Genomic DNA, 25,497 nt, shown 5'->3' with positions numbered 1-25,497 from the left:
TATATTCTTATTGTTAAATAAAATATTTTTTTAAAACAAAACAAGTTGTTTTTTTTAGCTGTTAGTGATTGGCCCATTCAGCAGTATGTTAGGTAGCCATGAGGCTTTGTTTGTTCGCCAACCCCATTTGCATTCTGGGAGCTAAATGAATGAACCTGGTGAAAGTGAAACCTTGGAGGTGATTATCTCAGAATCACAGTTTGCCACACCGTTGTCACTAACAAGTCATAGCTTTGAAAATATTTGCTTGATTTGCACAAGTGACACCTTGTTTGGGAGCTCTGATTCTCCACTTTCAAATGATAGGGAAACCCCTAAACTGGCTTTTGAAAACCCTAACCCTAAATCTGGTGGGTCACATACTGTATGTTGTGCGAATGTTACCCATGTTTTGAAAAAGTTTGACATTTAGAATAGCAAATCAGACAGTTGCACCAGAACTACTTTGTAAGGATTATAGAAGTATCCCCGGCCAGAAGTACCTGCTGCACTCTGCTTGGGTCATCCAGTTGCAGTTTTGCGATGACACAGCCAGGCTCCAGAGCAGCGCCAGCTCGCTTCACGTAGTGAATGCAACCAGACTCCACTGTGGTCAGAGTCATCACCATCTTCATCACCTATAAGACAGTTTAGTGGTCACGAAAATGTGTGACTGAAATTAATGAATCCCCCCCTTGTTCCACATGCAACACATATCACACACCAGGGTTTATTCTGGCGTTAGAAAATGAAATTCAAGGATTTTCATCTCCTTTTTTAAGCACTAATTTTTAATTTTCAAGGACTTCACGCATATCATTTTCAATGCAATCTTTATCAATTAAAATATGATATAATCTTAATCTCATGGTCTCATGGTATAATATGTTATAAAAGCGATACTAGAAATTGTTAGATTTGAGTAACAAAACCAGGGGGAATATCACAGGTTTTCTATGATCACGTTTTTCCCAAGGATTTTAAGTATTCAAGTACTTACATTTCCGAGGACTAAATTCATGCACCTCAAGCACCTGGTCAGAACGAACACACACACACACACACACACACACACACACACACACACACACACACACACACACACACACACACACACACACACACACACACACACACACACACACACACACACACACACACACACACCTCAATCTCTGCGTAGCACTGGCCAGAGAACAGATGACCCCCGTCCTCCACGGTGTACTGGATTAGTTTTCCAGCAGACGGGGAGCGCAGAAGCGAGGGATCGTTCTCCTTCTCAAAAACACACGTCTTGTTGCCGATTGTGATGCGATACCTGGCAAGACACAAAGATAGAGGGGAAAAAAAAGAGGGCTGTTACTGAGTGTTAGAAGAAGGCCCAGTGCTTTTTAATTAAATCTATGCTCTATAAATTATGTATAATGATTTATAATGAGCGGTGACAGAAGGGTGTCTATTGATAGATTAACTTATTTTTCATGTTAAGAGTCCACCATATATGTAATTGTAACAGGAGGAATTCTCAATGAAAATATTTACTTTTTTGTGTAACTTATGTGAATGTGCACACACATACAGATCTACCAATGAATATATGTATTTTATGTTTGTATATGAATGGACACACTGATAGTCAATGTCTTTGTCTCTGTGTTTTTGTTTCCTGTTGATTTTGTCAGTTGAAATGAAGATTTAAATAAAAATATACCCCAAAACAAACAAACAAACAAACAAACACACAAACACACAAACAACAGTTTACCCCATAGCTAATACTGCCAATCGACAAACTGATAAAACAGTTTTAAAAAAAATGGTGAGAATTTGTCACGGGCAAACAAATCAGGACACCACACGGGACACCCAACCGACCTGTCCACCTCCTCCTTCATGTAGGTGGTGTAGCTGCTGCCGTCGTAGGAGAGCAGCAGGCCACCGTCGCTGAGCCGGTGCACGTCCACCTCGGCTGACGAGCTGTTCATGATCACCACATAGGAGTTGGGTGACTGGCGCGTCACCGCCAGCGCGTACTTGGTGCCCTCGTAGATCAGCTCCACGTCCACCGTGTTGAGTAGCGTGTGCGCTGGCAGCACCTGGCCCCTGGAAAGACGATTAGTAGGGCTGGGTTAAAAAAAAATGTAAATACTAAAAATGAAATTGTTAAAAGATTAAATGCTAAATTCATACCTTTCCAAAGAATGCAAAAAGTTGGAAACGCTATTCCTCAGATTGACGTCGGCCACATGAAGAGCGCCACTTACGATGCCCAGCATGGTGTCTGGACGCTCCGCCTGCACACACTCATTTCAGTGTTTCTCATACATTTGCTCTCTCTCTGCGCCGCTTCCTATACGATTGGTATCTACTGAATAGCAACGCAGATTTTGGTGACTCCTTTCGGTACCATGCCTGAGCTGCTGATTGAAATATAAACCCTCCAGCGCTCTGAAACTGCTCCTTCACTGTGGGTCCTCTGAGGGAGCGATCGGGCACAATTTGCACCCCTGTCTCCCCCTCCATGCGTAATGAAGACATTGGAGAGGGAACAATTGCGTGTCCCGTTCATCTCAATAAAAACATTGTGTTTCTATTTTAGATGGATTTTATTTTCCTCAATTTCCTTAGTGAACAAAACAAAAACAACAAAAACAATCCTAACTGGGACACTCACTGGGCCATTCTATTGGGAACCGGTGGGGCTTCAGGGCTCTGCGAGTCACAAAGAGTGTCTTTCCCCGGTGTATGAATAACTTTCAGTTTCGTCTTCCATTGTGGAACTGTCTGTCTGGCCTTTGGTATTCTCGGCAACTGTTCATCCAATCTACTTCACCCTTGGTGCGTATATTGCTGGGCCCCCAAGGACATGCAGGGTTGGAATCTGGCAATTTGGACACGCGACACGTGTATAATATTAATAAACTTTGAATAAACAAGCGAACAGTTGGTTTATCCAAGTGTGACAATGTGTTTTTCCCTTAAGAAAGTGTATTTCCACGTTTTTTTCCCCACCGCAAGTTGCCATGAATTTCATGAACAGGCATATTTTGAAAGGGCACTGCATTAGTGAATTTAAATGGTTGATTCATTCCCGGAGTGAAGTGGGGTGGAATGGATGCTCACTGGAGCATCACAGTTCTAAACTATGCTAAGAAACACCAGAGCCGGAACTTGTATCGTACCTGCATCTTCTCGGAGATGAGCCGGTCCAGCCAGCCGGTGTCGATGCTGTTGTGTTGAAAGCTCTGTGTCTCCAGCAGCTTTATGAGGTACTCCACCGTGGTCCGGAAGTCTCCTCTGATCGACAGCTCCTTCAGAGCCACCACCAAGTTGCTATGCAGACAGAAGCAAAAGAGCAGATTGTTGCCTTTTTTTGTTCATTTTAGTCTATAGTAGTGTAATACTACACATACAACTCCTTGACATTGGATATTAGAACATGAAAATTCAAGTAGACCATTTGTTTCAACCCAACTGATGGAAACCCACCTAATTCCCATCTATGACCCACCGCAGCCTTTAGGGTCATTTGGTGGCTTTTGACTTTTGTTTTTTTTCCACGTCATATGAAAGTGAAGAATCAGAGCTTCAAAACAAGGTGTCACTTGTGCAAATCAAGCAAATATATTTAAAGCTATGACTTGTTAAAGCCATAGCCAAGTAGCCACATGGCTACCTGTTACATAGTCACTTGACACCCTGCTAAATGGGGCAATTTCTGCATTGTTTTTGAGTTTTGAGGGAATGTTGAACGGGACACATGTTTTGTTTTTAAAAGGGCTTTTATTTAACAGCAAGAATAAACTATATGTTTTATAAAAGTGGAATTATTTAGGAGTTTAAAAGTGCAGACAAGACAACAAAATGTAGAGTCTATCAATAATATGAGTCTCTGTATATTAACCTTGGTGTGTCATTTAATATATAAATGTGTGTATGCCAAATGTCTTCAAAGTTCCTGGGAGTTATTTAATATACTTAAATAGTTACAAAATAGCTGTCCCATGACAAACATGTCTGTTTCCTACTTTGTTAAGGCTGCTATCATGTTGTGTGATCTATGGATAAAATCAGGTCAGTTTCTTTGTACATGATTCCTGGTCAAGCCTGTCATTTTCTTTTCCACCCCTGGTCGCATTTGCAGGTAAACTTGAGAATTTTGTCCATTGCTACTTGTTCATAATCTGCATCACCAACCTCAAAGGATTTCATCGCATCATCAACTTCTTCCTTTGTAACAACAACAGACCTATCGTCGGTCTCCTCCGGCAGGTTCTTGAAAATATTCTGTTTCATTGTCACATTTAGGTTAAAATCCGCTGTTTGAAATGTTCTACAAGTCCAGGATAATATCAGATTCAGCAGCGCTGTGGTTCTCCGCGTCGCTGTCGGAGACCTGACTATCATCACGGAAGATGTAGTCCAGAATGAGCTGCTTACACTGACTTGGATCTTTTGCACTGGTCAGATTAAGGTCTGTGATATGATTTCGCACGTCTCGGTAAGTGAACTGCGTTTCTCTATGTAATCTAACGGGAATATTAACTCGATGGTTAAACATTTATCTACTATTTATAAATCAAACTCGACTTTCAAAATACGTTGAGATAAAAAAAACAAACAAACAAAGGAACACAAATCTGGAAAAATCAAATTTTCCTTCTAGAAAGGTTTTTTTCAACCTATTTGGTGGCTCATGGCGATTTTAGAAATGCGCAAGATAGTGGGTTTTGGTGCGGTGGGTCACATTTTGCTCTTTGTAAAATTTCTAAAATTGGCTCGATATTCCCTGGCAATTTGGATGGAAACATATGATTGTGGAATGTGAAGATTTTTTAATAATAATATGGTTTTATAATTTAGACAGATCATTAACAATACACTGATATTGAAGCAAACTTGATTCTCTACTTCATAGAACCATGTGAGATGTCTCAAATGTAGAAAAACTGATGACATGTCAATCAAATACAGTATGTGGATAATCATGTTCTAATGACACCAAACCATCTGCACTGCTCAGTAAAACCACTGTTTTGATTGACTGATTTAGTATTGGGTATTGGCGTTGACAGTGAAGATGGCGTCAGTCCATCCCCAGTGACTCACGAGATGGCTTCTTCGCGGTTCTCTCCCCAGGAGAAGCAGTGACCGAACTGAGAGTCTGCGAACTCGTGCAGGCCTCCGGCTGCTGCCACGCTGAAGTAGCCCCAGACATTCTTGTTACTGCGGAAGTTTAGCTCCTGCACTGTGCCCGAGCTCGGCTTGAACCCCTGAAATAAAATTAACACAGGAATTAGCACCTAATCTGAGGCCTTTCAGACACACACACGACCATGAAAAAAAACAATAAAAAAAACCTGCATATAATTTCATAAGACTGAAATATTTTTAAAAGTTATAAGCATACACCATTACAAAGTCTAATATAAACACAAAAAAAACCACATAGCAATCGTGGTGTTGGGCTGTGTGGTTTGAGCAGCCAGGAGTGTGTGGGTGGCCTGTTTCTCGTTAGAGTAATCAACGAGGAAGGAACACACACACACACACACACACACACACACACACACACACACACACACACACACACACACACACACACACACACACACACACACACACACACACACACACACACACACACACACACACACACACACACCTCATTGTACCTCGTCTGGGTTCTCACTGGTGATGCGGGCGGCGATTACGTGGCCCCGCGGTGACGGTGCAGTGGAGAGACCCTCGAAGTCGATTGTACAATCTCCCCAGGGCTGGACCCCGTACAGCATCCTGATGTCTTTGATTCGATGCAGAGGGATTCCCATGGCGATCTGGCATTCATTTTCATGAAATTTGGTTTGGTATAAATGTGAAAAATTGAACGTGATACTGATTAGGAGGTTAACATTAGGAGGTAAACAACCGCTGGTGTAACCCCAACAACACCAAGTTTCTCTCCCACTCCTGCTCGCCGAACCTGGAACAGCTGACCATTCTATGCCTATCCTATCGTTCCCGCGGTGAAAGTTTGGATATTTCAGAAATATGGACAATTACAAAGCAGCGTCATACAATCTGCGGAGGGCGGTGAGGGACGCTAAACAGGGACCGTGGAGCTATAGATGGAGCGGGGGGACACAAGACGCTTGTGGGAGGGGACAATAACAAACTACAAGAGCAGCTCCTCCCCAGCCACGAGTGTGGACGCCTCCCTAGCCAACCAACTGAACTCCTTTTATGCCCGGTTCGAGTCTGGCAACAGCACCGCTTGCTCGCCGGCTAATTGGAGTTACACTGCTGGGGATGAGCCCGCACTCTCAGTGTCCGTGCATGAGGTCAGGAGGGCTCTGATGCGGGTGAACACCAGGAAAGCTGCGGGCCCAGATGGCATATCTGGGTGAGTACCACCTCAGGCAGCTGAGGAAATTCTGGGTCTCGGTGAGGATCCTCAAGTCCTTCTACTCTGGAGCAGTGGAGAGCATCCTGACAGGCAACATCACTGCCTGGTTTGGGAACTGTACTGCTCAGGACAGGCGGGCCCTGCAGAGGGTTGTGCGTTCAGCTGAACGTACCACTGGAACTACCCCCCCCCCCCCTTGCAGGAGTTATACACCGGAAGGTGTAGTCGCAGAGCCTGCAGGATCATGAAGGATCCTCATCACCCCAACAACGGACTGTTCCAGCTGCTGCGGTCAGGCAAGCACCTCCGCAGTCACACAGCGAGAACAGAGAGACTGAGACTGAGTTTTTTCCCCGCAAGCCATTAGAACTGTCAATGCTGACCTCACCAGGGGTCCTCACTGAGCCACACACATAGGCTCCACTACCTTACTGTACGATATGGAGCATACTGTACCGCATACTGTGTCACTGTTCAGGGTTGTTCGTAATGCCGTATTGCTGCGCCGTACTGTTGTATACTGTGCTGTATTATCCCAAACACTACCACACTTTATTCACATGCCACTTTAATGCACATATCTGCATATACATAATCGCCTATTCCATATACATAAGCATATTCCCTTTATCTATTCCATTTTATTTTATTCTATATATTTTTATTCTATTCTATAAGTATTCGACTTACTGTATTACGTTTTAGGAGTCAGTTAGTTGGTCTATTAGAACAAATTTTTTCCTAGGACATATTGTGTGTTATCACCAGGTGCGTTGCATTACATTTCACTGCATATATGTATGAAAGTATGTATATGTATGTGATGAATAAACCTCTTGAATCTTGAATTACTTGTTGGCATTAAGTTAACTTACTGGGGGTTATCAAATCGAATCATATTTTTTCATACACTACACACGCCACATATTGCACTTTAATTCAATAAGTGGGAATTCAATATTTAAAAAATTTATTTAAAAACATTGGACATCTTGAATGTTGTTTTAATTAAAGGCCATGGACAAAACTTCCTTGCTTGAAGTGTTTTACTGAATAAATGGAAAGCAAAATTATATACTTTTTTGCTGATCCGAAAAACGATCCAATCCGTGAGTCAAAACACACACACACACGACCCATTACAGCCCACATCACTGGTGCTAACTGCGTCGGCCGGTTCTTGCAGTCGGTTGCCATGGATACAGGGGCCCCAGCCTAGAGCCGGGGTGCCAAGGCGGTGAAGCGTGCTAATGCTGTGGCACGCTGAACCAGAGACAGGCTCAAGTATGCAGCATGTCTGTGAGTGTGTATATGTTTGTTTTCCTACAGTTTATTTCGAATGAACTATTTTGGGGTTTATAAGTACACCAGAAACATGGGTCCTCACTTATCAGACTTAGCAAGTGAGTAAATACTCCTGTGTATCTACTCAGACCTCACCTTAATACCATTAAAAGAATGTGTGTATCTGTGTATGTGTGTGTTTCGGGGAGGCTGACCTGCAGCTGGGCGGCAGGCAGGTTGACGTCGGCCACCATCTCGGTGCAGGGGTGCTCCACCTGCAGACGGGGGTTGAGCTCCAGGAAGTAGAAGCTCCCGTCCTGGCTGTACAGGTACTCCACCGTGCCGGCACTGACGTAGCCCACCATCTTGGCCAGCTTCACCGCACACTGAGGAGGGAAAGACAAAACAAAAAGCCAGTTTTTACATTTGTCGACGGGGATTATGGATATCACAAAATGATTCATTTTGATGACTTCCCCAACAGATAATTTGACAATAGTGAGTCACATTATAATTTTTTAATTTAGCTCTTTATATTTACAAAATCCAAAAGGTGAGTACTAAAACATTCCAGGATCAGGGTGGCCTGTTGCTCGTTAGAGTAATCAACGAGGAACACACACACACACACACACACACACACACACACACACACACACACACACACACACACACACACACACACACACACACACACACACACACACACACACACACACACACACACACACACACACACACACACACACACACAGCCCTTGTCATGACATGTCCATCTGCTCCAGGCTTGTTCTACCCCGCTCACTCGCTACAATAAAACTTGTGTATTTTAAACCCCATCGTCTGTGTCTGTGTTGGAGGGTCCTGAAAACGCCACTCGGGTGGCAGGTGGAACCGCAACAGCAATAATTTACAATTTATACCCTATACACCCATACAAATAACTTATCCTGAGCATATTTGTACTTTTAAGCTTTTTATGCATATTTTACAATAATAATAATAATAATAATAACAATAATACACAGGGTCCAGTTTAGTCATGTTAGGTATGTATTTCAGTTTTACGGCTTCTCTGAAATGCAGCATGATTTTCCGAGTTTACATTAAACACCGCATCGGCTCCAGTGGTCTATCATCTCCTGGTTACTGGTCGCGCAGAGCAACCCCTATGGTCTCTATACAGCGCATCCCTCTGAATGCAAATTATCACCCAGAGATGGAAACTGGACTTCTATAACATCGGTTCATGATGTCACAAAGCGGTTCATGATGTCACAAAGCGCCTGGCTTCATAAACTAATCAAAGTACACCAAAATTCTTCAACTTACTGCAAATTTTGGTAGGTTTTTCAGTAATTCCTGCTCTAAAGGTAGATTATTATGGATCAAACTTGTACCACAAGATGTTTGAGATGTCCCGGTTCCAACGAGATCACAACCATGTACGATTGAGTGAGTGTTCAGCGATTGTTGTGTTCCAGACGCTTTTAGCCCGAAAGATGCAGAGGAAAATAATAATAAAAATCCCAGCAATAAAAATAGGGGGCTCTGTGGGCTGGATCCTTAATAATAATAATTCTGTCTTACCCTCTCCATGTCCTCAAACACGTCGGAGGTGGCAATAGTGGCTGGAGCCTCCTCGATAATCTTCTGGTGTCGCCGCTGCACAGAGCAGTCCCTCCCGAACAGCGAGATGGCATTGCCGTACTGGTCGGCCAGGATCTGCACCTCCAGGTGGCGGGCATGCTTGGCCAACTGCATCACGAAGACGGGAGAGCCCGGAACCTCCGCCTGGACCTGGGAGCGAAACACACATTTTTCATTGCGGGAACAGGTTTGCTCAGACATTGTCAGTCTTTGAGGGACATTGCTAAGACTGATAGATTGATTTTTGATTGATAGATAGATTTGTACTTAAAAAGTTATATAGGTTTGACATACTGTATGTAATCATTTCGATATAATCCATGCTCTATCATATAATAAAAGTAACCAATGTGATACTCAAATCCACATGAAACAGTTTCTTAATATGTGACCCACTGCATACTTTAGGGTAATTTGGCAGCTTTCGACTTTTTTGCATCATTTAAAAGAGGAGAATCAGAGCTTCCAAACAAGGTGTCACTTCAAGGTGCAAATCAAACAAAATATTTTTAAAGCCAAGACTTGTTAATGACAAGGGTGTCATCATTCATTCACCTAGCTCCCAGAATGCAAATGGGGTAGGCAAAGCCACATGGCTACTTAACAGACTGCGGAATGGGCCAATCACTGCTTTGTTCTTGTGTTTTGAGGGAATGTTGAACGTATTTTTGTTTTGAAGAAAGCTTTTATCTAACAGTAAGAATATACTGTACATGTTTTATTAAAGTGGATTTTATTTCCCGGTGGTTCTTGAAAATATTTCGTTTCATAGTCACATTCGGGTTGAAATCCACTGTTTGAAATGTTCTCCAGCCCGGAGTAATATCAGATTCAGCGTCGCTGTCGTTGAACTGACTATCATCGCGGAAAATTAAGTCCAGTGCGCGCTGCTTAAACTGACTTGGATCTATCACAAGGTCAGATTAAGGTCCACGATATGATTTAGCTCTTCCTCCACCCGCTCTTCTCCTAATCAACCGGAGTTTTTACAGACAAGTGAAACCGGATCGTCTTGTCTCAAAAGTGACGGTGATGTCACTGACACGCCCCCTCCACAATGTTGTCTCCGTGTGTGTATAAAACACGTTATATTTAAAGGCTGAACTCTATCAAAACGGTTTCACATTGTGACTTCACATCACATGGAATATGGATGAATGATCTTCACCTGGTCGGCCGCTTTTAAAGGAAACGATCAATCGGCGTCATACAGCGTTGTTTAGCGTCTCGTAAATTAACTGCGTTTCCCAATGTAATCTAACGGGAATATTAACTCAATGGTTTAACATTTTTCTACTATTTATAACTCAAACTCTGTTTTGAAAATAGGCTGAGAGATAATAATATAAATAAGAATATGAAAACCAACCTAATCCTAAACTTTTGTTTTCCCCTTTTTTGGTTTTGGTTCTAATGAAGTCAAGTTCAACTCCTTGCTAATCTTCCCATTTATTCTAAAGCCCAGTCTGCAGTGAACTGGTCTCCAGTAGGTTGGTGTCACGGTGTGGATGCACCCACCTGTCTGTAGAGGTTGGTGAAATCGTCGGCGGAGTTGACCTTGCGGATTCCCTTTCCTCCACCTCCCTCCGAGGCTTTCACCATCACTGGGTAGCCCACTTTCTCCGCTGCCTACACACACACACACACACACACACACACACACACACACACACACACACACACACACACACACACACACACACACACACACACACACACACACACACACACACACACACACACACACACACACACACACTTTTTTATTTTATTTATTTTATTTTTTTTTTGGACATTTGCCAATATTTCCACAACCCCTGAGTTTGAATTCCCATGCTAAATTTCCAGAAATTTACTGGGAAGTTTCCAACTCTCTGCGACCCTCGTATTAAGCCACTTTCACACATAGTTCCCGGTAAATTACTGGGATAATCTTTCAGGCACCACCAGTGCGTTTCACTATTCACACATGCAGCTACATTCAGGAACATTTCTGTCATGCGCCTTTTCACCCCTTCCCTCCACCCGTTATACTTCTCCCTGTCCGCTCCCTCCCTCTCCAGCTCGGGTGCAGCCGGCAGGCAAGTGATGTGCTTGCGCCTGATGTCACCACACTCGAAGCACTTCACACTACCGAACTGACATATACCATATAGTGCCCCTCTCCATCACTAACTCTAAAAGACACGTCTAGGGTCCGAGTGGCATTTCTAAGAAACATAAAGACCTGGACGTGTTTCAGCCTCTCATCTTTGCTCCCATTTTTCTGAATGTGTTTTTTTCTTCCAGAAAAAAGGAATAATTTTTTAAATATTTGCACAAAATAAATATTATTAAAAATGCTCAATTTGTGCTTTGCCGAAAACTGTATTCAGTTCCACCCCTACTTTACATGTATGTCCTGGCAATGTTACTGCTTCCATTCACAATAAAGCCATACCGGCATTTTCCCAAAAATCATACTAAATCTTAAGACAGAAAATTGGCGGTAGAGAGTTCCCAGAATATCAATCCCTGCTCCAATTCGCACATGGCCCCATGCAGGAAATGTTCCAGAACATTTCAGGGATAGGCTGCATATGTGAAAGGAGCTTTAAGACGCCGACCTTTAGCCCCGCCTCCACGTCCTGGATGCAGCCCAGTTCGTACAAATCGGGGGGAACGTGGATGACTCTCTTCTTCTGGTTGCTCTCTGGCCACTCAACCACCAGGCCTGAAAGGAATGCAAAGTATTTTTTTTAACTATCCTCGAAATGCCACGAGGGGAGCAAATATTAAATATCCTATAGTGAGCAGGTTTTCAGAGCATCTTAAATCACTCAAATACCTTAAGTCTGATTAACAAATGGGTGCATTTGGTATTAGTCTGCGTGTGTATTAGTCATTGTTTCAGCATGAGATGTTAAAGGTGAAAGAGCTCTATAGAAAGAGGCCCAACAATCTGAAATGGGTGAAAGCCGGTAGGGTTTGTGTGATCTGTCTTTTTATCAGTTTTTAAGCTTTACATTTCTATACTTAAATACACAGATCAGACACAACATTAAAACCACTGACAGGTGAAGTGTGTAACATTGATCATCTCATTCCAATGACACCTGTCAAAGGGTGGGATATATTAGGCAGCAAGTGAAGAGTCAGTTCTTGAAGTTGGTGTATTGGAAGCAGAAAAATTGGCAAGCGTAATGATCTGAGTGACTTTGACAAGGGACAAATTGTGATGGCTAGACGACTGGGTCGGAGCACCTCCAAAGCGGCAGGCTTTGTGGGGTGTTCCCGGTATGCAGTGGTTAATAATAAGGTGTGAATCTTCACTGGCCTCACGATTTGATTACGATTCACGTGCCAACGATTCTCAATGCATCTCAATGTATAGCATCCCCAATTTTCTATATGGGCACCAAGGCCTGCGCCAGGGAGAGATTGGATATGATGGTGAACACTGGGGAAGCAGGTCAGTACAGGTCTTCAGAACATGTACGGGGATGGCATCCGGACCGGCTGCTGCTCTGAGATGCTGAGTGTGCACTCACCTCTGGTAGCAGAACTCGGTTCTGTTGTGCTAACCAGGGGGCTAATGCGAAAGCATCAACATTTATGTGGTGGTAGCTTTGCCTCTGTAGTCCATTATAGTCCGTAATCCCTGCCTCATGTGTCCGGTGTCAGACAGCTGGAACTGAGACTCCTCTCTTTCTCTTTACTGATGCTTTGCCTCTTTCACAGCCCTCCTCAGTTGGTAGGTCGTCGCTTTATCATGGTCAATGTTCCCCTACATGAGCCACAATACGGCGTAAGCAGCGGTGCGTGGGTTCAGTGCGTCCTGTATGGATTTGTCAACCCACGGCATCACACAGTAACCATTGGAGCCACATCTTCCACTAGCTTGGCAATGAAGTTTGTCACCACTTCCGTAAACTCTCTGACATCATCAGGGGTGATCACAATCACACAGTTAATCACAATAAAATCTTAAAATTATAAATAAATGGTAGGGTCGGGGTTTTTTTTTTTTGTTGTTTTTTCCCCCATGTAGGCCACTTATATTTCCAATCTCCTGATCACTGCATTGACGCAGAATCATCAACATCCGCATTGTGATGCATCTTAAAATCGAGAAATTTCCACACCTCTAGTTAGTACCTACCAAAAGTCGTCCAAGGAAGGACAACTGTTGAACCAGCGACAGGGTCATGGGCAAACGTGGGGAGCGAAGTCTAGCCCGTCTGGTCCGATCCCACAGAAGAGCTACTGGAGCACAAATTGCTGAAAAAGTTCATGCTGTCTATGATAGAACGGTGTCAGAACACACAGTGCATCACAGCTTGCTGCGTATGGGGCTGCGTAGCCACAGACCAGTCAAGAGTTCCCATGCTGACGACTGTCCACTGCTGAAAGCACATACAATGGGCACTTGAGCGACAGAACTGGACGATGGAGCAATGGAAGAAGGTGGCCTGGTCTGATGAATCACATTTTCTTCTACGTCATGTCGATGGCTGGGGTTAGGGACCGATCCGATTAAGCATTTGTGGGATGTGCCCGATCCATGGTGGCATCACCTCGCAATTTACAGGACTTTCAGGATCTGCTGCTAACATCTTGGTGCCAGGTACTACAGGACACCTTCAGAGGCCTTGTGGAGTCCATGCCGGGACGGGTCAGAGCTGTTTGGTGGCACGAGGGGGAGCAACACAATATTAGTGGATATTAGTTGTGGCTGATTGGTGCAAAATATACTATGTATTCCTCTTTGCATTCATTTCATGTCTTTTATGCCTTATGTAAAGTGCTTTGAATTGTCCTTGTATATGAAATGTGCTACGCAGATAAACTTGGCTTGCCTAATGGGTTATTTCTTATTATTTACCATTGTTATGTTTCAGGAAAGCATGAAAACCAATTTTTTTTTTTTTTTTTTTTAAAAAGGTCTTTTGTCTGTGATTTGACATGCATGCTTTATGAGCTCCATGGAGTCCAGCACGGCCCCGAAGGCAGACCTACCGGCTCCGCTCCAGGGTAACGTGGGGATGCCAGCGGATTGAGCTACGATGGATGAGGCAATCTTGTCCCCAAGCGCCCACATGGCCTGGCTGGGTGGACCTGTATGGTGCCAAATTACGATAATGATAAAAAAGGAAAATCTCCAACTTCAGAGGTGAGACTTCTAGGTGCAGAAAGTACAAGTGCTCTGGAATGACCCTCCCTTACTCAACTCACCCATGAAAGCAAAGCCGTGCTTATGAAGCAGTTCAGGGAGTTTAGGGTTCTCTGATGCGTGACCCCATCCGGCCCACACAGCCTAGGAAAAAAATTATGAATAAAAGAGAATAATACAACGACAAAAATGAGCTTTCAATAACAAGAGAAGTTCAGAGTGCAAAGTCATTAACGGCAAAAGCTACAGGCACAAGTTCTTCAATGTGTGGAGGCACCTGAACAGGTATGCGCTTGGCCACATCCACGATCAGCTCCACGTTAGCGTAGTTGTTGTTGTTGGTCCCTCCGGGCACAGGCACGTAGTGGTCGGCCATTTTTATGTATTCTGGGAAAAGGATTTTTTTTTTTTTTTTTTTTATGTCAGAAATACTGAGTTAAAGTTCATATAGCACTTTTCATGCATATCAGATAATAAACCTCAGGATGAAGCATCTAATCGTGCTGCATTGGGGCACCCCCCCCTCGTGTCCGAAATGCAACAGAACTGACCAGCATTGGCCTTCAGGTCCTCTGGTGTCACCATCACGACAAAGCGAATCGCCCGCTCGTTGCGGAACATCTCGTACGCCCAGCGGCGGATGGAGCGCATGCATTTGACGGCAGCGATGCCGTTGTTGGCAATGAGAACCTGTGAACACATACAGTATAGTTAACACAGGTTTATCAAACTATCAATCATCAATGGGTAAAAGAAAATGTATGGTCACAATAAAGTTTGTGTTTCCTATTGATGCAACTTTTATAGAACCTTAATGGATGCGCTTGATTCTTTAAAATTTTTAATTAAAAAAATTAAGAAAGTAAAAAACTTTAAATACAAACAACATGTCAATGGCTAAAGAAATTGCATGGGTACAAGTAAGTTTTGTATGTGCTTGATTTTGGGTTACGGTCCTGTCTCGTATTAAATCCTTGACGAGTTTGGTATGACAGTATTGCTGTTGATTTAATTTATATTAGTTTAGAAAGAAAACATTTAAATATTTTCAAGTCGTCCATTTTGGTTGTCAGTTTCATCGACTTAGATTACGTATCATGAAAAATGACTAAATAACCATTACAATATAACAGCAGTGGCTGCAGTTCTAAGATTCAGAGTTTTTTTGTGATTATTTAATAGATTTTATGAATAATTTTTTCTAACACGCTCTCTACTAAGTAAATCAAATCGCTACCTTCTCGATCACTTTGTTGCCACCGAAGCGGGTGACGAATTCAGCGGGCGAGGCCACGGTAAAGTCCCTCTGCAAGTCGATGCGGCGGCGGTCCCGGCCCTGCTTCACCAGGTGCAGCCCGGACATACTGGGCCTGCTTGCGATAACATGGATGACACACAGGCTTAAATCACAGTGGTCCTTAAGAGCGAGGACTAATGATGAAGAGGGGATTGTAATTAATAATTAATAAATCAATAAATCAAATCAAATCATGCAGTTAGGTTATCTAAAATAACTAATAATAACACAGAACACACCATCACACAGACCAACTTGTGCAATAACTGCAATACGGGTACACCTCACTTAAGACCTACCTGTTTAACGACCATCCAGACTTACGACCAGCTCTCCAAGCAGTTGGTATTGTATGCTGTGTACAATACCGTGGGGTGCACGGCGTCTCAACGTCAAGCATCTCATTGCCTACACCATTCACAGTCTCAGTCCAATGTCGGTATTTGCAATTTCGTTTGCAATTTCCAAGACTGAAATAACGGTAAGGGGGGTCCTCGCTTCGACCAATTCACTTAACGTAGGAACAAAACTCGGTCATTAAATGAGGAGTACCTGTATACCGTAAAGATATTATAATAACTTAGACTTTAGGCACTGTAATGTAGTAATAACATCATAATCATCATCTATATATTATCCATGCCTGTATTATTAGATACATATTTTTTAATCCTGTACAGAACACCCCATCAATTTTTATACCCATGTTATGTCAGGCCGTTTCACTGTTAAAAACATAGCTGCACCGCCAGACATCTTTAGACTTCTCCAAACAACTCTCCAAATAAAAAAAACAAACTGAAAGTGGTTTTGGAATTGAGAGTGGTTTTGGAATTGAGAGTGGTTTATATAAATAGTTTTCTATTTTACATGTGTCTTCATACCTAGTTTATCTGAATGATAATTGATTCACAAAAAAAAACAGAAAAAAACCCATCATTGACCATCAATCATTGACCATGTTTGGTCGATGATTGACATCACTGACCAAACATCATCTTTAGATGGTCAACGTCATTGACCATCTAAAGATGAAGCGGAAAACTTCAGCCGAGAAAACTAGACCTTGTCTGATAAGACTCTTGCAACACATTCAACATAGCAAATGGTGCTCATTTCTAAAATGTATTTACAGGCTGAGGCAGACATCCCCAATGGGAGGAGCGGAGCCCTTTCAGTCAAACCAACAGAGGAGGAGGACGATGAGGGGGGTGGGCCGTTGAAGGTGTGGCCCTGCCTTGGCCTTTGGCTGGCTGGCTGCTGTGGCCTGACTGGGCATGGTTGCGTCACCGAGGGAAGAGACTTGGGGGGGGCGGGGGCGGATTAGAAATCCAGTGAAAGAGCTGAATGAGCTCTCCTTGTTCTGTAAGGGAGGGAGGGAGACCCCTGTCCAGTATCGACAGTCTAGGCCCTTTCCGTCAACCCCAAAACGATGACCCTGAAACTCATCCTCTTTGTTTGACCGAGCACCCAAGACCAGGCTGAATGAGGCAAACTTTTATTTGGCTGCAAAGTACAAAACTGAGCCTCTCTTACAAGCATTTTGCACCATTCAGGAAGAGATGTCAGTGCTCACGTGGTTCACTAATCAGTGAAAGAGCTGAATGAGCTCTCCTTGTTCTGTAGGGGAGGGAGGAAGCCGGAGGACAGAGACCCCTGTCCAGTATCGACAGTCTAGGCGCTTTCCGTCAACCCCAAAACGATGACCCTGAAACTCATCCTCTTTGTTTGACCGAGCACCCAAGACCAGGCTGAATGAGGCAAACTTTTATTGGGCTGCAAAGTACAAAACTGAGCCTCTCTTACAAGCATTTTGCACCATTCAGGAAGAGATGTCAGTGCTCACGTGGTTCACTAATCATTAGCAATCTTTTTCAATTATTATAACTTGCTTTTAAAACTTTTATATAATATTTTATATCTACCTGATCTCATTATGCTCGTCCTTGCCCGTTCTGCTATCACTTTAACTTTCGTGCTTCTATAACTTCCCATAGTTTTAGAGTTTATCTGTTTTTACTTTATTGTACAGTGCGTTGAGTTGAAAAAAGTACTTTATAAATAAAATGCATTACAAATTATTATAAGCAGTAATGTGGGTATTATAACCCAGCAGGTAGAGGTATTGGTTAGTGCAGCTATAACAGTCTATGAAGTTCAGAGAATTGCATTATTTTACTGTGATACAGCTTTAAAAACGATAACTGTATTACCATAACTAATATCCCAGACAATAGATTGTCTCTAATCTCCATATTACAGTATATCGCTATATTCCCCAGCCCTAAAATATAGTAAATATCAATACCAAAACAAATATAGTCTCCAAAAAAGGGAATAGGTGGTGTAGTGATTCTATGCTGAGGTCCACAGTAACATGCAAAACACCAGTATCAAAAGGCAACATATCATATTGGTTAATGTGCATAATTATAATTTTTTTCCCAGAATCTTGAGGAAGATTCAAGATTCAAGACGTTTATTCATCACATACATATACATATACATACTTTCATACATATATGCAGTGAAATGTAATGCAACCCACCTGGGGATAACACACATACAGTGGGGCAAAAAAGTATTTAGTCAGCCACCAATTGTGCAAGTTCTCCCACTTAAAAAGATGAGAGAGGCCTGTAATTTTCAACATAGGTACACTTCGACTATGAGAGACAGAATGGGGGGAAAGAATCCAGGAAATCACATTGTAGGATTTTGAATGAATTAATTGGTAAATTCCTCGGTAAAATAAGTATTTGGTCACCTACAAACAAGCAAGATTTATGGCTTTCACAGATCTATAACTTTTTCTTTAAGAGGCTCCTCTGTCCTCCACTCGTTACCTGTATTAATGGCACCTGTTTGAACTCGTTATCAGTATAAAAGACACCTGTCCACAACCTCAAACAGTCACACTCCAAACTCCACTATGGCCAAGACCAAAGAGCTGTCAAAGGACACCAGAAACAAAATTGTAGACCTGCACCAGGCTGGGAAGACTGAATCTGCAATAGGTAAGCAGCTTGTTGTGAAGAAATCAACTGTGGGAGCAATTATTAGAAAATGGAAGACATACAAGACCACTGATAATCTCCCTCGATCTGGGGCTCCACACAAGATCTCACCCCGTGGGGGTCAAAATGATCACAAGAACGGTGAGAAAACATCCGAGAACCACACGGGGGGACCTAGTGAATGACCTGCAGAGAGATGGGACCAAAGTAACAAAGGCTACCATCAGTAACACACTACGCCGCCAGGGACTCAAATCCTGCAGTGCCAGATGTGTCCGCCTGCTTAAGCCAGTACATGTCCAGGCCCGTCTGAAGTTTGCTAGAGAGCATTTGGATGATCCAGAAGAGGATTGGGAGAGTGTCATATGGTCAGATGAAACCAAAATAGAACTTTTTGGTAAAAACTCAACTTGTCGTGTTTGGAGGAAAAAGAAAGCTGAGTTGCATCCAAAGAACACCATACCTACTGTGAAGCATGGGGGTGGAAACATCATGCTTTGGGGCTGTTTTCCTGCAAAGGGACCAGGACGACTGATCCGTGTAAAGGAAAGAATGAGGGGGGCCATGTATCGTGAGGTTTTGAGTGAAAACCTCCTTCCATCAGCAAGGGCATTGAAGATGAAACGTGGCTGGGTCTTTCAGCATGACAATGATCCCAAACACACCGCCCGGGCAACGAAGGAGTGGCTTCGTAAGAAGCATTTCAAGGTCCTGGAGTGGCCTAGCCAGTCTCCAGATCTCAACCCCATAGAAAATCTTTGGAGGGAGTTGAAAGTCCGTGTTGCCCAGCGACAGCCCCAAAACATCACTGCTCTAGAGGAGATCTGCATGGAGGAATGGGCCAAAATACCAGCAACAGTGTGTGAAAACCTTGTGAAGACTTACAGAAAACGTTTGACCTCTGTCATTGCAAACAAAGGGTATATAACAAAGTATTGAGATGACCTTTTGTTATTGACCAAATACTTATTTTCCACCATAATTTGCAAATAAATCTTTAAAAATCAGACAATGTGATTTTCTGGATTTTTTTTTTCTCATTTTGTCTCTCATTAGTTTAGGCATACCTATGATGAAAATAACAGGCCTCTCTTATCTTTTTAAGTGGGAGAACTTGCACAATTGGTGGCTGACTAAATACTTTTTTGCACCACTTTTTGTCCTTGGAAAAATTTCTTTCTAGTAGACCAACTAACTGACTCCTAAAACGTAATACAGTAAGTGGAATACTTATAGAATAAAGTAAAAATATATAGAATAAAATAAAATAAAATAGAATGGAATAGATAAAAGGAATATGCCTATGTATATGGAATAGGCAATTATGTATAAACAGATATGTGCATTAAAGTGGCATATGAATAAAGTGAGGTAGTGCTTGGGATAATACAGCACAGTATACAACAGTACGGCGCAGCAATATGGCATCACGAACAACCCTGAACAGTGACACAGTACAGTATGCTACATATAGTACAGTAGGTAGTGGAGCCTATGTGTATGGCTCAATGAGGACCCCTGGAGAGGTCAGCATTGACAGTTCTAATGGTTTGCGGGAAAAAACTCAGTCTCAGTCTCTCTGTTCTCGCTGTGTGTCTGCAGAGGCGCTTTCCTGACTGCAGCATCCTCATCACCCCGTTGTTGGGGTGATGAGGATCCTTCATGATCCTGCGGGCTCTGCTACTACACCTCCTGGTGTATAACTCCTGCAAGGGGGGAGGGTAGTTCCAGTGGTACGTTCAGCTAAACGCACAACCCTCCGCAGGGCCCGCCTGTCCTGAGCAGTACAGCTCCAAACCAGGCAGTGATGTTGCCTGTCAGGATGCTCTCCACTGCTCCAGAGTAGAAGGACATGAGGATCATCACCGAGACTCGGAATTTCCTCAGCTGCCTGAGGTGGTAAAGACCCTGCCTCGCCTTCCTCACCAGAGTGTCTATATGTAAAGTCCATGTTAAGTCCTCTGTGCTGTGGACTCCCAGGTATTTGAAGCTGCTCACCCTGTCAACAGAAATCCCGTTGATCACCAAGGGCATGTGCGTCCTCGATTGTGATCCTCGCCTCAAGTCCACAATCAGCTCCTTAGTTTTGCTGACATTCAGGTGGAGGCTGTTGTCCTGGCACCAGAGTGACAGGTCAGCCACCTCCTCGCGGTAGGCCTATTCGTCGCAGTGGGTGATCAGGCCCACGACAACGGTGTCATCAGCAAACTTGATGATTGTGTTGGAGCTGGACCTGGCCACACAGTCATGTCTGTACAGGGAGTACAGTAGGGGGCTGAGGACGCAACCCTGGGGGGGATCCTGTATTCAGAGTGAGGACGCTTGACGTGTGCTTCCCCACCCTGACCACCTGGGGGCGGGCTGTGAGGAAGTCCACGATCCAGGCGCACAGCGGAGCATTCAGTCCGAGCTCCTTCAGCTTGACAGCCAGTCTGTGGGGACTATGGTGTTGAAGGCTGAACTGTAATTGATGAACAGCATTCTCCCATCGGCCCCCTTCTGGCCATCCAGATGCGTGAGCGTGGTGTGCAGTACCTGGGAAACCGCGTCATCCTTGGATCTGTTCTGTCGGTACACGAACTGCAAGGGGTCCAAGGTGCGGGGGAGGAAGGCGCAGATGTAATCCTTAATCAACCTCTTGAAACACTTCATGACCACCGAGGTGAGGGCCACCGGACGGTAGCCATTCAGGCAGGCAGGAGAGGCGATCTTCGGGACAGGAATGACGGTGGACCTCTTGAAGCAGGATGGGACCACTGATTCATCCAGGGAGATGTTGAATATTGTGGTGAACACCGGGGCTAGCTGGTTAGCACAGGTCTTCAGTACTCGCCCAGATATGCCGTCTGGGCCCGCAGCTTTCTTGGTGTTCACCCGCATCAGAGCCCTCCTGACCTTGTGCACGGACACTGAGAGTGCGCGCTCATCCCCAGCGGTGTTGCCAGACTCGAACCGCGCATAAAAGGAGTTCAGTTGGTTGGCTAGGGAGGCGTCCACACTCGTGGCTCGGGAGGTGCTGCTCTTGTAGTTTGTGATCGTCCGCAGCCCCTTCCACAAGCGTCTCGTGTCCCCCCGCTCCATCTGTAGCTCCACCGTCTCTCTGTACGCCCGTTTAGCGTCCTTCACCCCCCTCCGCAGATTGTACGACGCGGCTTTGTAATTGTCCATATTTCCGGATACAAGACCATCGTTGTAAGCGGCCGTGTGAGCATTCAGAGCACAGCGGATGGATTTATCAACCCACGGTTTCTGGTTTGGAAATATCCGAACTTTCACCATGGGAATGATATTATCTGCTAGCGTAGTCACAAAACTTACTGCGACCTCCATAAACTCACTGACGTCACTTGAACTTGATTGGAACATGTCCCAGTATACATCAGTCAGAGCGTCCTGAAGCGCAGCCTCTGATTGGTCCGTCCACCGCTTCACTTCCCCCGTCACCACCAGTTCTCGCGCGATCAGAGGCCTGTAAACGGGAACCGGCGTGATCAGATTTCCCGAAAGCAGGTAGCGAGACGGTCTTGTATCCGTTCTTGTAAGGTGTGTAGCAATGGTCCAAAGTTCTATCTACCCTGGTGGCATACGTGATGTGTTGGTGGAAACTAGGCAGAACTTTTTTAAGGTTGGCCCTGTAAAGTCCCCAGTCACCAAATCCGCGCAACACATCGTTCAGGACCGACAGAGCTGCGTCGGTATCTGCTTGTGGTGGGATATAAACGGCTGTGATGGTCACCCTGCTAAATTCCCAGGGGAGATAAAATGGACGGCATAGGATGGTCAGCTGTTCCAGGTTCGGTGTGCAGGAGTGGGAGAGAAAATTGGTGTTTTCGGGGTTACACCAGCGGTTGTTTACCATGAGGCAGACGCCTCCACCTTTGGATTTCCCCGACTCCCCCGTTCTGTCGCCGCGGAACACGGAGAAGGACTCGGCTGGATGTATGGCTTCATCCGGCACCAGTGGGTTCAACCATGTTTCCGTCAGACAGAGGACGCAACAGTTCCTCGTGTCTCATTGGAATTTAATCCTCGCTCAAAGTTCTTCCATCTTGTTCTCCAGGGACTGGACGTTGGCAAGAAGGATGCTTGGCAGAGGTGGACGGTAAAGTTGCGTCGAATGCCGCCTCGTTTACCTCGGTGCTTCCTCCGTGGGCCCGCTCGTGGAACAGCGGCTCCATTTTTGTTGTTGTTCAGAGTGTTCCCGCGTAGGATTTCCGCCGGACACTCTGCTTCCACGGATAAAAAGTCCCAAAGTTGTTCGTTTAGGGAAATTTTTATATCCATGAGTGCATCGCGGTCGTATGAGGTAACTGCCGATGCTTTTTTGGCGTACATTATGATAAAAACGGAAGAAAATACTAAAATGTGCAAAAGTCAACCGGAGCGCCAGCGCAGGCGACGGCGCCACAATCACACCACAATCCCACAACCCTCAAGAATCTCACAGGGCTGAAGAAAAACAAATTGGATTTGCAAGGTTCATTGTCTGTGAAGGTGGAATGCTGGGAAGCTCCAAGTGATGGAGATGTGGCTGGCAGAGGAACAGGAGCGCGGGGAACCCCGTGGAGTTACCACACAGAGATGCTGTGCGCTCACAAAAAGGTGGTGAGACCACATTTATTTTTCTTCTTCTCTTTTTCAAAATCATATGCTCGAGAAGAGGCCACCCAACCAGTTAGGGAGTGCATAAAACTGAACACAGTGTACTTTAGGTAGAGGGAAAAAACACCCACCAACCGCCCACACCCACCACAGGCTACACTAGACTTGGTCTGCGCACCACTAGTGTGTGCCCATTTAAACTGCAGTGTAGGGTCACATGTCAAGTGTAATGACAATCATCAAAACTGTCTTTCAGTGATCATTTAGTTTTGAGAAATTCCATATTTAAAATAAACAAATAAATAAACAGGATAGACAACAATTGAATTGTGGATAGAAATGTGCAACTGTATGAAAAGATCCTGTGATACTCTTTGGAAATGGAGAGGGCAGTCTTTGAAGACTGGGATATATTGTTATAAAGCCCTGATTACACTTCGATGGCAATGTTTTAATGAATGCATTTTAACATATTCTTCTTATAGCAACACCAGTATCTTGAATATTGACACGTGAAATATCCAAAGGCTAAATGCTAAAGGTTACATTTTTTCTGTCTAAGGCATCACAAACAGCTATTTTTGCAAAGTATTGTAAGCAATTCTATTCCCACATGAAAAAAATATATATAGCATTTAAAACCTGACATTATATCTGACTTAAGCAACTGATTTATCTAATTCTGACCTCAGGTTGTGCAAGGTGGAATCAATTTGGTCTACGCCCATGTCATAGGTGCTGTCAGAGATGATGGAGCATGGCGAAAGGGAGCGCGTCTCCTTGTCTTCCAGCTGCGTGTCCGGCTTCCCCGGGGTCTCGTCTTCAGAGTTCTCCTCCGACACCGAGCCCACGATGAAGTGGGAGTGCAAGGCGGTGACCGCTGGATTCTTCTTGGCGAAGGGGTCCTGTTGTGCCATAGTTGGATGACACACACAGGCTGCGAACACTGCAGAGGAACCAAAGACAGCAAGAGGAGAATATGAGTCCAAAAAGGTAGGTACTGTGTGACACAAGATATGCCATGTCTGGCACCAGCTCGTGTTTGTCGTGTTGCATCAGGAGCTTGCACAAACTCAGGAATAATGATCATGCAATAGAAATTGCAAAACAAAATAAACTGAAATGGGTTCACCAATGCAGTTTGCATATTATTATTATTTTTTTAATACCTAATGTATTTCAACCTGAAAACCCAATCTTAACTCTAAATGTAATTATTGAAATGCAGCAACTGCATCTCAAAAAGACTGGCTTCTTCAATGTGGATAAAATAGCCAGCAGACCTTGTATATAATGTGTAGTTCAGGTATATAAACAAATGCGACATCACAATCAAATTTTCAAAAGCCCATCTCAGAAACTCTATAAACACATTTTCTTTGCATTTATTTGTTTTTGAATGAAGTTAACTTATTTTGGAAGGCTCTACATAGCCAAAGTAAGCCGGTTGATATAACTCTAGAACATGAATGGAGCTTATGGAAAAGGTTTTAAGTGTCTTCGTTGACTTACCAAAAAAATAAATAAAAAAGACGAGGCGTAGCACAGCGCAGCAGAGCCAGAGACACGGACGTTACCCACCCGAGCACCTCAACGTGGAGGTTATGATATAGAAAGACAAACTGGTTAAGCGGGTTTTTTGGTCCCGAGAAAGCCACTTCAGAGTGACAGAACTACCAGCGGTGCTAATGCGTGGCCCGGGTCTGCAGAACCGAGCTAACTTCCATAACATCCGCACTCGATAACTCACCGTGTGAGATGAATTGACACGCAATCCTGATACGTTGGTCCGACCGGGTTATCGTTGATTCAACTCGTTTCCTATAAAAAGCTCATTGATGATGGAGAGGAACCCTTCATGACGTGCCCCGCTCCGGCAGAGTGGTGCGATGTGACGCTGCGCAGCGGAGCTTACTGCCGGTCATTCACCTCTGACCCCGGAAGCCGCCATAGAAATAGAGTAAAATAGAAAGGGCTTCTCGTTTCAACGCATTTCTGTAATGTATGGAGGACCCAGAGACAGTGGCATATTGATAAGTTTATCTTCCAATATATATCATCATATATAAATAAATCCACCAATAAATCCTCAGATAAAAATATATCCTTC

At 44.0% G+C, this 25,497-nt stretch overlaps 1 protein-coding gene across 1 annotated transcript in view; it reads right to left on the bottom strand.

The window, feature by feature from the left end:
- acaca (acetyl-CoA carboxylase alpha) overlaps positions 1-25,263 on the bottom strand; it is a 97,973-nt gene extending 72,710 nt beyond the window's left edge. The window contains exons 1-18 of the mRNA XM_080014421.1: positions 25,138-25,263; positions 24,075-24,333; positions 15,709-15,841; positions 15,023-15,161; positions 14,749-14,858; positions 14,534-14,615; positions 14,318-14,416; positions 11,926-12,032; positions 10,838-10,948; positions 9,260-9,469; positions 7,885-8,055; positions 5,655-5,816; positions 5,089-5,252; positions 3,162-3,312; positions 2,170-2,273; positions 1,855-2,082; positions 1,147-1,297; positions 483-617 (exon numbers count right to left, since the gene is read on the bottom strand). Coding sequence (XP_079870547.1) covers positions 483-617; positions 1,147-1,297; positions 1,855-2,082; positions 2,170-2,273; positions 3,162-3,312; positions 5,089-5,252; positions 5,655-5,816; positions 7,885-8,055; positions 9,260-9,469; positions 10,838-10,948; positions 11,926-12,032; positions 14,318-14,416; positions 14,534-14,615; positions 14,749-14,858; positions 15,023-15,161; positions 15,709-15,841; positions 24,075-24,304 — 2,487 coding nt within the window. The 5' untranslated portion in view covers positions 24,305-24,333; positions 25,138-25,263. The remainder of the gene's footprint in view (positions 1-482; positions 618-1,146; positions 1,298-1,854; positions 2,083-2,169; positions 2,274-3,161; positions 3,313-5,088; positions 5,253-5,654; positions 5,817-7,884; positions 8,056-9,259; positions 9,470-10,837; positions 10,949-11,925; positions 12,033-14,317; positions 14,417-14,533; positions 14,616-14,748; positions 14,859-15,022; positions 15,162-15,708; positions 15,842-24,074; positions 24,334-25,137) is intronic.
- Between the last annotated feature and the right edge of the window lie 234 nt (positions 25,264-25,497).

The sequence above is a fragment of the Zeus faber genome (assembly GCF_960531495.2).
Source record: "Zeus faber genome assembly, chromosome: 14".
In the NCBI taxonomy this organism is placed as follows: domain Eukaryota; kingdom Metazoa; phylum Chordata; class Actinopteri; order Zeiformes; family Zeidae; genus Zeus; species Zeus faber.
The sequence above is the reverse complement of the archived record's forward strand: the minus strand, read 5'-3'. Positions and strand labels throughout refer to the sequence as shown.